Below are 14,708 nucleotides of genomic sequence, written 5' to 3'. Positions count from 1 at the left end.
CATTGCCAGTTATTAGTCTGTCTGTCTGTCTGTCTGCCACTGTGGTCATTACAAGTATTAAAGTCAATATCTATTATCATTATTCCTGGATACGACAGATTGCATTTTGTTGCTAACACATGAATGCTTATTTTCGTCCAGGTTCTAGCTCAGGGCTAAGTGCTTCTCCAACCCCAAGCCAAGAAGATAATGTGGCGTCACCAGACTGGTAAGGACAAATCTTCTGACCTCACCCTCTTTCTTTAATCCCCCCCCTTTGCCCCCTCAATTCCTTGGGTTATAGATCATCTATTAAGACTATGCATCGGCGCGTGTTATTCATTTCAATTGAAGCATGCTATGAGGAAACTGTCACGTTCACAATTTCTTTAAGCGTTACTTTAGCTTCTGTAGACCTGGTCTGAAGCGGTCTAACACGAGGCTGCAAGCTATAACATCGAGTTTAAAGTCAAAATCCCGGTTCAAATGCTTGTTAAAATCATTAAAATCATGGCATTAAAACGCTTTAAAATGTTGCTAAAATTTAAAAAATAATTAACATGCTAACAAGCAATAACCCATGATTCTGATGTTGTCATCTCCAGATTAACCGGGCTACCGAGAACATCGAGGGCCTTAAAGGCCGTTCACAAGTCATTTAACAAGGACATGACATCACTAAATAAATGGCGGATAAAATAGTGACTTGAAATGGAAATTAATTGCTTGGGTATTTTAAAAATCCTAGTTTAAATGTTTGAATGTTACACCGTCACAGTGGATTGTGACCTAAACTAATGGATAACAGAGCGGTTTTGATATGAGTGGGAAATGTTTGTGCACGGCTTTGAAATGGCTTTGCATTTCCGTGTATTTGAATGGCTTTCCATTCAGCAATCGAATGGGTTTCCATCGTGCAATTAAGTGGTTTCCATCTTGCAGTCTAATGGCTTCCAAATGTTTGCATCCGTGCATTTGAATGGTTTTCTGTTCTGCAATATTAAATGGCTTTCCATCGTACAATTGAATGGGTTTCCATTTTGCAGTTTACTGTCTTCCCTCTAGATAAATCGTTTCCAAAATTAAATTAGGTTTTTCCCACTCATATGAAATGTGCTCTATTTTTTCTTTATATTTAACTTTTTTTAATTTAATGATTAAAGTGTTTAAGTCTGATACGATGGACGCTAATTGTTTTGTTTTGACTTAAACCAATTTAAATGTAGATAAATGCATTCTATTACATTCTATACTTAATGTAGATAAACCATAGAAATGGCCATCAAGTCACGGCCAAGTTTTATCAAAAAGATTCACAAGTTGCTTGATCTTGAATTGTTTTTAGGTAAACCTCTTTGTGCAGCAGATTTTAAACAGTCTCTGACTATTCATTTATTTTCTTTAACTTCTAAACTTCGTTGAAACTATTGAAAGAGACTTAGATTAAATTTTCTGTAAATTACGACTGATGTATGAACTTCAAATCCACTTGCAAAACCTCTCGTAGTCATACCATGAAGTGCTGGATGTCTTGAGACAAATACAGCTAAAAAGACCCATTTTATTCCCTTTAGTATTATTTCTTTCTTAGTGGATCGCTTTTGAAAGGATGGTTAAGAAGTTTGTGATAAAAAAGGATAACGCCCACAGTAAAGGGTTCCATCGAACACATGGTCAAAGTTGCGTGCTTGGTAATATACCCCATCCACTCGGGGGTAATGTGTTCTTATTTCAGACCGCGGTCTTATGAGTAAAATTTGATTGACTCTTTGAGTACTACATCGAGCAGCGTAATAGTCTACTTCGACGATACGGCGGCCCTTTTGGATCCAAAGGCATTATGGGGCGTCCATGGGGCAAATATAGAGCTAAAGTTCGGCTTAATGGTTTTTCCCCCTGTTATATCGCCTGTCATTATTACAGCCAAAGACGGCACATCGATCACATTTACCCATGAAAGAAAACACGCGAGACCCTACACATTATCCGCCATCTTTGATCTATTTTGATAATGCCTTGAGATGCCTTGAGAAGTTGGCCGCACTATCATCCAAGTAATCCATTGGACCTATCCACTTCCGTGTATTGCTTTTGTTGACGCCAGTTACTTATGACAAAGAGGTTTTACATGTGGCGTAATATGTGCAAAGGCCTAAATAATCCTGTGCTTAACCAGGAAAAAATATTAAAAGAAACAAAACGATAGTGGATGAGTATGTGGCTATTTGTTTAAATAAAAATGACTAAATGGAGTAAAAACTTTGCTTATCTTGCTTTAATTAACCCTAAAGCAATACTAAACAGCTGAACAGGTTATTAAATTCGCCGAGGAACAAAAAGCTTTGGACAAATCCAACTGTATTCCGATTGGCTAATACACTATGAAAAGTGAAAACAATAAGTCGTTTCCATGATGATGGCGTTATTTTGGGGATTCTGGTAATGGTGAATGTAGTAAATGATGCTACGATGCAGCATTAAACTAGGGACCAAAAGTCTGGCTCTCATCAGTTGGATTCGCCCAGAGCCCTAAACCAAAGAGTGCGGGCTTCTAGAACTGATATAATGTTGCTTGCAAACTCGCTCTTGTGCCAATGGGGTCTGACAGCCGAGTAAAGATTTCTGGGAGAAAGATTTGGAACCTGCGAACATGAGGCTTGAGCTTTCAGTCCCGTTTACACCCTTTCCCCCCCCCCCCCCCCCCCCCCCCCCCCGAATTACTCTGGATTAGTATTATTATTATAACCCTTTTTCCTCTCATCATCTTATTATTTCGTGGTTACATATACCATATTTTCTGTATCAAGCTCCCTGGGGGATTTGTCTTTTTCAGTGCTTTTTCACTGGGGGCTTAATATATAATTTCCTGATATTTGGAAATTACTTTTGTTAACTGGGGGCTCTTTACAGGGGGGGGGGGGGGGGATATTAACGGATTAATAGAGGAAATACGGTATGCAATATGTTATAACTAATCCCACTAATAAATTTATCTACTGTTTGTGATGTCATCGACATTATAATCCGCTCTTTAATAATTCTAATTCTACTATCCAAATGAATTAACGCTCTCATTTTCCATCGATAATAGAGTGAAGGCATTTAACCCGTGAAATAAAAAATACTAGTCAACGTGTAATAGTCAGATAGACACAAAAGAAGACAATGGAATTAGGGGCTACTAAAGTGTGTTAGTCTAATATCTATTTCACGGGTTTAATGACTTCGCTCTATTAAGACATTTGTTTGTGCCTAATAATCTTACTAATTAACCTAATGTTTTCGGTCGCTCTGCGGTCGATAATATTTTGACATACACCCTTAATCACTAGTTCTTCATATCTAACCCCAATCATCACCCCTCTTCCTGGACACCTTATCCTGATCCAATGTTGTTTGGCTTATGATAGTTTGTCCCTTAACTCAGGGATTGTCCTATTACTGACATTGGTTTAACGTTTCGAAGCTTAATCGAATTTATCGTTTACCATAAAACGCTTCGTTTTGCAATCGTTCATTCGTATCAGATAATACCTTAATACCCAAGCATTACCAAGACTAAGTCATTAATAGTTTTGATTTTATAATCAGCATTTTTATTGCTTTTTGACATTCGTAACGTTCATTTACTTCATTCATTAATTTAATACACAATTCACGGTTACTGATTGAAAAATATAACATACATCTTGCGGTTAATAATTAATGCGGTTAATGATTGGCGTGTTTTAGTTCCACTTGTTCTTTTAGTACTGATTCGTTCAATCACGTTCCTTCAGCGTTCGAATACACGTGTCAGATAATACCAAACTGTGAGATCGTCAGCTGAGTCAGTATAGGGCCAGAGGTAAGATAGCATGATGCACTCGATCGTCTTTACGGTTTTACTTAAAGCATACGAAAAAATCATCTCCAAAACACGTTTATTACACTTCGAAAATTCATTGAACAGGAAAATGATATCCAGGTATTCTACTCACTACCCCTCCCCCCCCCCTCCACCACCACCACCACCACCCATGTACTCATTAAAAACGTATTAGTCAAAGAGTGGAGAAATGTGTCAACTAACTAGAACTGCTTCGTTTTACAGATTTTTGCTGGGTTATACCACCTGACATTGTGGATTAGAAGATGGTATCCAGTGAGTTTAACACCGTTACCCCCGCCACTATCTGGGTAGTGTCGTGACCATTACGTATAAATGGAGTATACAGTTTGGAAGTTTTACTACATTAATTTTCTTGGCATTAATCGAAGAAAAACATTAATTTTTAAGATTATTCTTCACGTTTCTCAACTTGCCAAAACTAAACCTACCCATAGTGTTTTAGTTTTGCCTCTCGTCTTGAGAAAGAATTTGTTTTCAAATTGCAGAGGAAGCCTAATGGCGAACGCTTCTCGCATAGTACTCTGGGGAATTTTTGACTGAAATGGGTAATTTGTCCTAAAATTCAAGCAGGAGGAAGTTTTTATCAAGCTTTCAAAAATTGGGTATTTTATCTCCATGGAGATTGCCACGTGATGTCACGAGGAGTAAAGTAACCCACATTCTGTTAGCATATCGCGCCGGTGAAATTATTTTTTTAATGCTGAAAATCTCAATAAATTGATAATAATTAATAGCAAGCTTAGTTTTTAAATTAATGATTAATTAATTTGTCCAATTTGGGCGCAAGTGCTGCTTGGCAAGTGGACAACGTTTGATAAGGGGAGGTTTTTGTTTTACATAAGTATTAACACAGAGCGTACTAAACCAAGACATGGGTGACGTTGTATAGCGCCGTCAGTTGGTGTACGGTTAAGTAGCTATTGATGGTTTTCAACCATTTCCAAGAAAATTAAATAGCAAAAGACACGGCGGCCATGTTGGAGAACAAAAGAATTCATTGACAAATCTTTTGTTAAGTTCCTCCAACATGGCCGCCATAAAAACCATCAATTGCTGCATGGTGCATTTTCTAGTTGGGGTTTGCCCAAGTTGAAGGGATGTACTCAACATGTAACCTTCAAAACCTGAAACTAATACGCAATTCTAATGCATTACTTATTTGTGCGCGGAATGGAAGGGAGTTTGAGCGTGAGTTGGTGAGTCACCGTTGCACATTGTGAACATTTTTACGACCCTTTGTCACAAATACAAGTCGAATCAAGTTTAGTAATATGAAAATTGCGCAGTGTATGCGTACTAGATACGAATGGGTAAAGTCTTGGGCCTCCTCCCATGGACATAGCATGAAATAATAAGTGTTTATGATAGAGTGATTTTACCTGGCCCGTGAAACAAAGTTTTATAGTTAGTGACTAACAACTAACAAACATAGGAAAACACAGGAAAACAATGGAATTTGGGCCATTACTATGCATTACGTCAAGTAATCTTTCGCAGGCGAAGGAAAATCACTCTAATAAAGCCTGGTTTCCATATGATCGATCGCCGGATCGCTGAAAATGATGCCAGCGATCGTGAACGATTATATGGAAACCAGGCTTAAGAATATTGGTAATACCAACTGCCGTTCACAATGGATAACAGCTCTGCTAAGATAAATATATATATGTCTCAGTTGTTAAATATCTTATAATTATTTTAAATTTTTGGTCGCGTTATTCAATGAAAACTAATAGTCTTGTTTGTGTTTTTATTATTTGTCATGTAGTGTTTTAGTAAGTGTATTTTTTAGTTAATATAAAAGTATTCAATGAATCAAGTTATAGCTAAGGAAAGGGAGGTTAGGGTACTTAAATTCCTTCCCTCTCACCCCTCCCCTCTTTCTTCATACCTTGGATATTCTGTACTTGTAGTAAGACAATTCAACATTTTAAATCATTAATGTATATTTCTTATATTACCCATAATATTTCGTATTTGACTGTAACTATGGCGACGACCAATATCGTTTGTACAAAGAAGTAGTTAGGTAACGATGGTCAGCGGCTGTTATTCAAAATACAATTCATTAAATTCTAGAAGCTGTCTGTTGTTGATTTGTGATAGTTTTGATCCCCGCGCTGCCCCTCTATGATGTTGTCTCTATGTCCTCAGTATTTTCCTGTTATTGGGCTACCTGAGTTCACGCCAAATTGGCCGAGAAGGACAAAGCGGAAATAGGGAAAAGAGTAAAAAAATCGATAAAAAATGCACTAGAACATTTTTTTCGCGCGCCTTTGTTTTACTCTTTCGCATTACGAAGGACATTATCTTGATCTCGAATTTTAAAAAAATTATCAATTATTTAATTTTTCCGATTCTATTTTCACCACTCACTTTAATCTAAATTGGGCTCCCTGTGGATCCGATGTACAATGATGTTCATATAAGTTTTTCTTTGAAAAGCCGAATTTTGCTCTTCAATCTAAGGTCACAGGAAGTCCTTTTTATGACGATCGGAAATCCTTTTTTGTGTAGATTTAATTTCTGACCCCACCAGTGTAAAATCTGTTATCCCGGCGATATGTCACATCAAGGTCTCTGCGGAAGCCTTTGACGGGGGGCTGGTTGTTAAAATATAACATGAATTAACACAGTTCACTCCCACCACCCCGTGCTAAGAAATTCACATTTAACATGCCAAGAAATGCAAGCCACAAAACCATAAAGCATCGTGTTAGTTATCTTTTATGAATATTTTTTCGTTTTGAATACAAGAATAAGCCTGACGCGAGATGATACCATAATAGTTTTTAAAATTCTTTCATTAAAGAATACAGGAACAATAGTCATAATTAAAGAACAAAAGCAGTGTGAAAAGGATTATGGTCTAGAGACGGGGGCAAAACGTCATCTCGCTTCAGGCTTATTGAGAAGCATGGGTGGCGTAGCGATGAGGGCACTCGCCTCTCACCAATGCGACCCGGTTCGAGTCCCTATGAGCTCGGTGTCGTATGTGAGTAGAGTTGTTTGTTGGTTCTCTCCTGTGCTTCGAGGGTTTTCCGGTTCTCCGGCTTTCCTCCCTCCACAAAAATCAACTCCTAAATTCCAATTGCCCTATTTCACTATGACGTTACTGCTTGTTTATGTGGGGGACCGAATCGCCAAATCCAATAGAAAATTCAACAAAATTTGCTCCTAGCGAAATAGTTTAATCTAAAATGGCCTGGTTTTCAGATATAATATGTGTTAATATGTACTAAAAAATATTCTGAGCGTTTACTGGCTATTCTACTTCTCTTCGTGGATTGATACGGGTTTTAGAACAATTTTCGGTGAATTTGCGTTGATTTGACCCCCTCCGACGACCATAATCCTTTGTGTTTAAACAATAGATTGTTTTGATGTGACGTCATAGTGAAATAGGGCAATTGGAATTACAGTGGATGAAGAGCCACTCTGTGGAAATGCCACTGCTAAATCCTATTTATTTATTTATTTAGGTAATGATATTTAACGTTGGAAGGCGCCCTTCTTCTTAAGAAAGTTAGCCTTTTCAAGCTCGGAGACTGAAGGAGGTCAATAAAGACTTTTCAAGAAATATCTGGTTCGACTTTTTAACATTTTAGTGGCCTATTTCCCAGTAATTCCCAATACATAAAAGTAGCTTCCATTTACCTCACTTTATTCAAGAAGTTCCAGGTGACAGAGCAGAAAAACGACAAGGCTGCTACTTCCGTAATTTTTTTCTTTATCTCTCATTCATGCTAAAAAACGTTTAGTGTTTCATTTGTGTCTCTTGTGCTTTACACTCTTCACAAAATTCTGCTAACCTCGAGCAATTCTACTTCGAAATATTACCGAAAATGTTAGTTTTTGTGCTGATCAAAATATCACCTCTCCCAACGTTCAGGGCGTTATATCTCAAATACGCATTCATTGAATTTTCCCCAAATTTTGGTACTTTGTTAATCATCCCCAAAAGAGCCTGTTTGTAAAATATAAAGCTTATTAACGCATAAACGTCGAAATTAGAACCCGTTTTTTTTAGAACCCTGATATGAATGGAAATGCGGTCCTCTTGCTCAACAACCACCGCACCTTTTTTTGGCGGGAAAATTATAAATCGCGGTGACGTGTACTTGGAAAATAATTGTGAAGCAGCAACATTTTCGGTCAGCACCCACTGCTATGAGAGTGATTCAAAATGGCTGCCAGTGATGAAGATTTCTGCAGGAAAGAGAGCTTGATTTCCCAGCCATGGCGACCTTTCTTTATCAATAACAAGCATTTTTTAGTTAAATCGTACTTTAGTAATCTCAGTAATGCTTATGAGATTTGCATTAGTGACTTTAATAAGATATGGCTCGAGGTATCTGACCAAGACACGATCAAAACAAGAAACAAGGCAATTTTTTTTACTGTAGAGGATTGTCTAAAGGAAGTTGAATTATAGCTAAAGTTGAAAGACCTATTTTATTTTTTATAGGAGCTGAATCCAAATATTGAGGCTGACGTAACGTATATCGTGAAACACATTAAAAAGAACGTGGAAGAACAACAACAACTTACCAAGTACCAAATGCAGGTATCCATCCTTCTTGCAGTTGCAAATAAATGAAGGGGTTACTTGAATCCTTAACAAAAGTCAGGACGTCAAGCCATATTATAGACTTCAATAGCTTGGGCGTAATCAATGCTTTCCCATTCCACACCACGTGTCATTTCTTTGAGAATCTGATTCTTGTTTGAGTTTGATTGATGTTAATATGGCTTCACATGCTAAATTTTAGCTCATTGAAGAAAAAGAAAATGTTTGTAGTACTACGTACTGTGCGTAGTAGCATGCAGGGATTGGCAGAACACAATTGAAGCATGATGCTTCTCCACACCTCTGGAATGTTTTGCTAATCCACAAGTAACTTTATAACTCCACACAGCACAGCATGCAAGCATGAAATACAAATTAGAGTAACCATTATTTGGAAAACATATAACTGATATTTTGGATAAAAATGACTAAATAGAAAGTGCACTTGTGTGCTGTGCGCTCTCATAAAGCATGATCTCCCATCCAATCAGAATGCAAGATTCATGACAGGTATTTTATAACGTCTTTTTTTTTCACACCAGGAAAATGAAAATGATGAAAAACTAGTTCTTCATTTCAAAACCACACTACAACCAGGAGTCATGTTTACTTGGGATTTTCATTGTTCAACTGAGGAACAAATGGTAGATGACTTCGATATCTATCAGCTCTTTTTTTAAAACTAATCGTACTGCTGTACTATGTAGGGGTGGCTCTTTTTTCCTTTTTTAAACTTGGATTTTGGACCTTTATCTTCGTGAGATATTTTTACAAACTACAGTTTATTAGGGTCATTTTCAAATTTTATGTAGCTGATCTGAAATAGTGTCATAGAAACAACGACCCTGCAAAGGTGTCATGAAGCCAAAAAATAAGAACATGCCTGCCATTGCAATAATAATATAAAACTTATGAAATATTGTGTCACTGTTATCAGGCACTCATTTTTGCAAATTTTCTTGATTCTGATTGGCTAACATTGTTCTCAGATCACTTGGATATGACTGTATGAATTGTTTTAGACAATGTCAAATCTTTACCTTGCCATTCATTTTGACCGATAAGGTTGAGGCAGAAATGAGGTATTACCATACTTATAGTACACTCAACAAAATTACTCAACTCTGATTGGTCGAGAGGAGTACAATTATAGCGTTAATTGTACTCCGTAGGAGTACCAAATTAAGTCGCTATGGCAACACGGCCAAAACAATGTCAAAACAATTACTTTCTATCTTTTTGTACTTAAAAAGCATAAATAAAATTTTAAAGCCGTAAGATTTAATCTTTTTTATGCATTCAAGTTGCACGATGGACTGGAAATCGGCCGCCAAATAGACAAAGATGAACGGCGTCGCTTCGCATTTTTTACTGAAATTTTGTTGAGTGAACTATAAACAAAAAATCGCACAATCTTCTCGTACAATTAGGAATTAATAGACACTCGTAATGTTTTGAAAGTTCTTTAATTGTACTCGCCTAAAGGCTCGTGCAATTACAAGAACTTTCAAAACATTACTCGTGTCTATTGATTTCCAAATTGTACTCGAGATCGTGCAATTTCCTATACTAAAACTAATTTGGCTGGCGATCATTGACCATCATTTTACTGGCCATCACTTTAAGCCCTGTATGACTTTTTGAATTCATTCAAAATTAATCGCTATCTTGGTCTAGCATCAATTTGTTTGGTTTGATTACTTTTAGATAAGTTCTAGTCTTCTTGAACCCTTGGTTGACATGGTAGCAGAGCTTCAACGAAGGCAAACTGAATTGCAAAATCTTCTTGAAAAGAAAGACCTTGAGATCAGTGACTACAAGGCATCTGGAGTCAAATTATCACACAGTATGTATCATGGTTTTATCATAGCTTTTATGCAGATACCTAAAGGGGTAATGAACAAATAAATAATGCTCAATGGAATGAATGATACGAGGTCTAAGATGGAAAAGCACTAGACTCGCAGTTACCTCTTACCTTGGGGACCTCAGATTCTATTTCTGGATTTAGCATCACATGTGATTAGAGATTGTTAGGTCTTTCATCGCAGGTTCTTTGGCTTTCTGCCCTCCAGGAATAACATTCATAACCTTACAACATGTACAAGGCCTTTGATAACTGTATTCTTTTGCATTTATTACAATAGAAAGGTTTGAAACGAAAACATTTGATCGAGAAGCCTTTAACAATAAGATGGTCTTGTCATCTGTGAGTATACCACAAGGTATTTATTACATTCCTCAGCACAAAAAGGGAGTGTCAATGAAACTTTGTGTTTTATGGGAGGGGAGGGAAGGGAAGGGGATTTGAAAGACAGGGTACAGTTTTGATTGGTCAGTTGCTGCTTATTCTGTAAGGCAACCACTCATGAATTTATGAATGCATATAAAAAAGAAATGGTTGGACTGTTACAAATCCTGCATTCTGATTCACTAAGCTAGCTGCTGAGAATGTTGCAAATCATGGTCTATCCTAAATCCTACTTTCTGATTGGCTAAGCTATGGTAGGTCCATTAATTCATCCAGGGAGTTGGTGAGACTGGCTAAACTGCTGTAGGTCTATCAGTGATAATCCACTAGTTTTATTATGTTTGGGCTTCTAGGGATTTGGTGAGACTGTTGCAAAGTCCAAAACACTTGGTTTTACTGAAGGACTTCAAGAACTTTATAAGCAAGTAGTAATTAAAAGAGCTTGGCTACAAGAAAAGAGACTAAGAGGTATAGTAATCCTATTACATTGCTTCTCAATAGCATGAATGGAATCTTCGTTGTCATAAAGTGGGTTTTGGTAGACATCAATCAAGGCGTTTCTATGACATTCTATTAACACGTGCCTTCGAAAAGTTTGTTTTCCGACATTGTCATAGAAGCACTTAGATTGACGTCCCCCAAAACCCTATTTTCTCGCGACGGAAAGCGTACAGTTTTGCACATATGATTTGGAAGCATTGAAGTGCAACGTTTACAACTCCTACTCATCTTTTTTTTCCTTTTTTTTTTCTATCACAGAAACAGAGGTTTCAGAAGATAGTTTGCTTGAAACAGCTATCGGATCAGGGGTACCCTCCTCGTTATTCAGTGACACTGCATCGCCAAATGTATCCCCTCAAATATCACCAAGAAAGACTCCTGTCCCATCACCACAAAAATCTTCAACGGAAAACTCACCATCAAAGGTACCGCCGGAATTCACCAATAATATTTAAAGCTCTTGTTAAATTAACATTTTTTTCTAGTTGTTTTGATACTTTTGATCTTTGATACTTTGGCACCATGTTTAAGCTTGAACTTTATATTTAATTTTTGTATTATTTATGTATTACTTATTCTATATGTATGTATTACTTCCGTGAGGGTTGGCCTAAACGCACTATATTATTATTTACTTAACTCTCGTCTTACATGTTGATATTTACGGAGGGAGAAGAAACGGAGAACCCGAAGCAAATCCTTCATGGTAAGGGAGAGAGCTTCACGTCAAACGAACTCAGCTCACATAATCCAGTGCATACCGGGAAATTGAACCCACGAACAGAAACAGCGCCGAAACAGCGTTAGAAACAGCGCCGTAGCAGTGCATACCAAGATCTACCCTACGCTACACTTGTTCTCCATGCACTTCTGTTATTGTGATCATCAACTAGATCCAGAAAACTTAGATAATGGCCCAAAGCATTTGTGATGATGAATTGAACGATGATTGAATTGTGCTACCTACTTTTACTATGACCTTTAAATACATTTTTACAAAAGGTAATGGGCGGGACCGTCTCGCCCTCCTCCCTGAATGCACCCCTGATCAAGGGGGTTTAGCCCTGATAATTTTTTTTTATTTCTGTTGGCTTTGTCACCGTAGGATCGCGAACTCCAGCGACGCGAAGAGCTCCGAAGAAAATTAGAGGAAGAAGAAGAAAGAAAAAAACGAAAGAAGAAGAAGATCAAGTTATAGGAAAGTAGATATGTAGTCATGTTCTTTTCTTGACGTTATTTCTTCCTTCGTATAAATAGGCGCATTCAATCAATATTATGTCTTGAGACTGGTCATTTTCTTATATTGGCCATTCAGTTTGGCATTATATTCACCCACGTGCAAACACTCTTTGTGCACCAAGCGCTTTGCAAGAAAAACAGGGGTGTCCTAGGGTGTCTCTATAGGGGTTTCCTAGTCGAGGGGGACTTGTCATCCGTCCTGTTTAAGCGCCAAATTTAAAAGCTGAGCATTTGTTTGCTTTGTAGATATAATAGGAAAAGGACGTCTAGACCTGTTTACAAGCTAGATAAACTTGTTTACAAGCTACATAGACCTGTTTACAAGTTAGATAGACCTGTCTTACAAGCTAGATAGACCTAAATACTTCGAAAAACTTTACAATGCGAAGCATAAATTTTGAATGAAATATGCATCATTATTATTCAGTGCGGTTTGTAGGCTGAGAATCAATTTTACACGCAGGGCAAATAGTAAAGTAAGTAAGTGTTTAACTTTACCTGCATGTTGTTTTAGTAGTGGTTTACACCGTCTTGTTCGTGGTTTCGTAGTGGTTTACACGTAGCATTTGCAGCCGTCCAAAAGCTTCCAAAATACATTTTAAATGTAAAAGCCTGAAAATTTAGTCATATCAAATTCATGTATTAAGAAACACCACCTAACACCCACAAGCTGTTATATTACAGGCATTAGTAAATGCAAAAAGAATAGGTTTCCTAGGAATCGGTAAACCACTAACCCTTTCTGTTTGACCGCCGCGATGTAAAGTCCACAAGAGCATGTGCTAATTAGGTCGAGAGGATTTTCTTCCGCATAGCCGTCTTCCCAGCTGCAGTTCCTAGCATCTGCGTACAACTGATTCGAAATATAGAGATATTTATAAATGAAAAATTGTTCTTATAAATGTTTTGAACAGCTTGGACTTTGAAGCGAAATTTAATAAAAATACGAACGCTAGAAGATTACAACGTTTCGACATCGTCCGATGTCATTATCAAGTAAAGTGATAGAGAAATAACTTAACATTAAATACAAAAACAACTAGTTGAATAAATTAAATTATGAAACAGGTACAGTTAACAGTCAATGTTTTACAATGCTTTGAAAGTTGGAAAAATTATCGGTGATAAAATACATCAAATTAATATGTATGTAAAATATTTTTGCAAACAGGTACACACGCGCACACCACTCCAACTATTTCCTATGCAGGTATTCACTTCTCTGCATTCCTTGTATTAGCCATTTAAAGATTGAGGGAAATACTTGCTCGAGTTACCTTGCAGTGCATTTTGGGGCTGTTTTATATTACAAAATAGACGTCAACACTCAGGGTCTTAAAATAACTGAGGAGAAGGTGCTGCCTTTGTAATTACATCTGCAAATGGTTAGACCTTCAAGTCTTCTCGGACAAGAGTCCCAGAGTATCTTTGCTGTTTTGTTCTTTACGACAGGTTCTGGTATGTTTTGTTTGTGCCATGGTTTCTGCAGATCTTCATTTTTAGTGAACCCATAGGACGATATGATTTGATGGTAAGCAGGGCGAAACATCCAATCGTGTCTTGCCTTGTATAGGGATTGTGCGATAGCAGAACATCCGCATAGCAAGTGTGGTATTGTTTCTTCTTGGACGTGGCATAACGTGCATCTTAGATCTCCTCCTTCTTCCTTTAACTTCTTTCTACGATATACCTTAGTTGTCAGTAACTGTTGCAGGATACTAGTGGGTACACTGTAAACAACGTCAGAAATGTACTTCCATATCTTAGGGATGTTATAATTTTCTTTCTCTAGATCTTTGTCTTGCCATTGTCTAATAAAGTACTGGCCTACCCATGCTTGTTCTTTACTTCGTCTTCAAACTTAGCTTCTGTTTCTTTCTTGAGCGCCGGCTTGATGTGCCTTGGTTGACACTTAGTAACTTGAGTTTGTCCTTCGTCTAATGTGATAGTTGTTGTTTTCTCTGTGATGTCGTACTCTACCTGTAAGTTTAGTTGGTTTGCATATTTCTTAGCGTCCTTTATGATCAATCTTAAAGATTTGGTTTCATTCACTATATAAGGAACTTCCATTATTATTATTATTATTATTATTATTATTATTATTATTATTATTATTATTATTATTATTATTATTATTATTCATCTCGGACATATGTTTACTAAGACAGCCCCAAATTGCCCTGCAAAACCAACTCGAGCCGGTCTTACCACACCCTCGGAATGCAAAAAAGTGAATAACTGCATAAGTAATGGTTAGTGATTGTGTAATTCTTCCA

General features: G+C 37.2%; 2 protein-coding genes across 8 annotated transcripts in view; both read left to right on the top strand.

Moving 5' to 3' along the window:
* LOC116295783 (serine/threonine-protein kinase MRCK beta) overlaps positions 1 to 5,958 on the top strand; it is a 41,405-nt gene extending 35,447 nt beyond the window's left edge. For 2 of the 6 annotated variants that reach the window (XM_089033200.1, XM_089033197.1), the window contains 3 exons: positions 142 to 208; positions 3,759 to 3,826; positions 4,073 to 5,958. In XM_089033200.1, the coding sequence (XP_088889326.1) occupies positions 142 to 208; positions 3,759 to 3,795 (104 nt within the window). In that variant the 3' untranslated portion in view covers positions 3,796 to 3,826; positions 4,073 to 5,958. Of the gene's footprint in view, positions 1 to 141; positions 209 to 584; positions 2,185 to 3,758; positions 3,827 to 4,072 lie in introns of those variants that run through there. The other 4 variants (XM_089033202.1, XM_089033198.1, XM_089033203.1 and 1 more) reach the window with 2 other exon arrangements.
* A 2,093-nt stretch (positions 5,959 to 8,051) lies between these two features.
* LOC116295798 (non-homologous end-joining factor 1) lies at positions 8,052 to 13,398 on the top strand. Of its 2 annotated transcripts, XM_031703731.2 has the most exons (8): positions 8,052 to 8,258; positions 8,340 to 8,438; positions 8,984 to 9,085; positions 10,149 to 10,287; positions 10,589 to 10,650; positions 11,046 to 11,160; positions 11,452 to 11,618; positions 12,299 to 13,398. In XM_031703731.2, the coding sequence occupies exons 1-8, from the start codon at positions 8,058 to 8,060 to the stop codon at positions 12,389 to 12,391; spliced, it is 978 nt and encodes a 325-aa protein (XP_031559591.1). In that variant the 5' UTR covers positions 8,052 to 8,057; the 3' UTR covers positions 12,392 to 13,398. The 2 variants fall into 2 exon arrangements, with proteins under 2 accessions (XP_031559591.1, XP_031559593.1); XM_031703733.2 differs by lacking the exon at positions 8,984 to 9,085.
* Positions 13,399 to 14,708: the final 1,310 nt, after the last annotated feature.

This window comes from Actinia tenebrosa, unplaced genomic scaffold (assembly GCF_029948245.1).
Source record: "Actinia tenebrosa isolate PJP-AT-01 unplaced genomic scaffold, QUT_ActTen_1.0 PGA_scaffold1__47_contigs__length_23844297, whole genome shotgun sequence".
Lineage (NCBI taxonomy): Eukaryota > Metazoa > Cnidaria > Anthozoa > Actiniaria > Actiniidae > Actinia > Actinia tenebrosa.
Note: the sequence above shows the minus strand (reverse complement) of the source record. Positions and strands in the feature narration are given on the sequence as shown.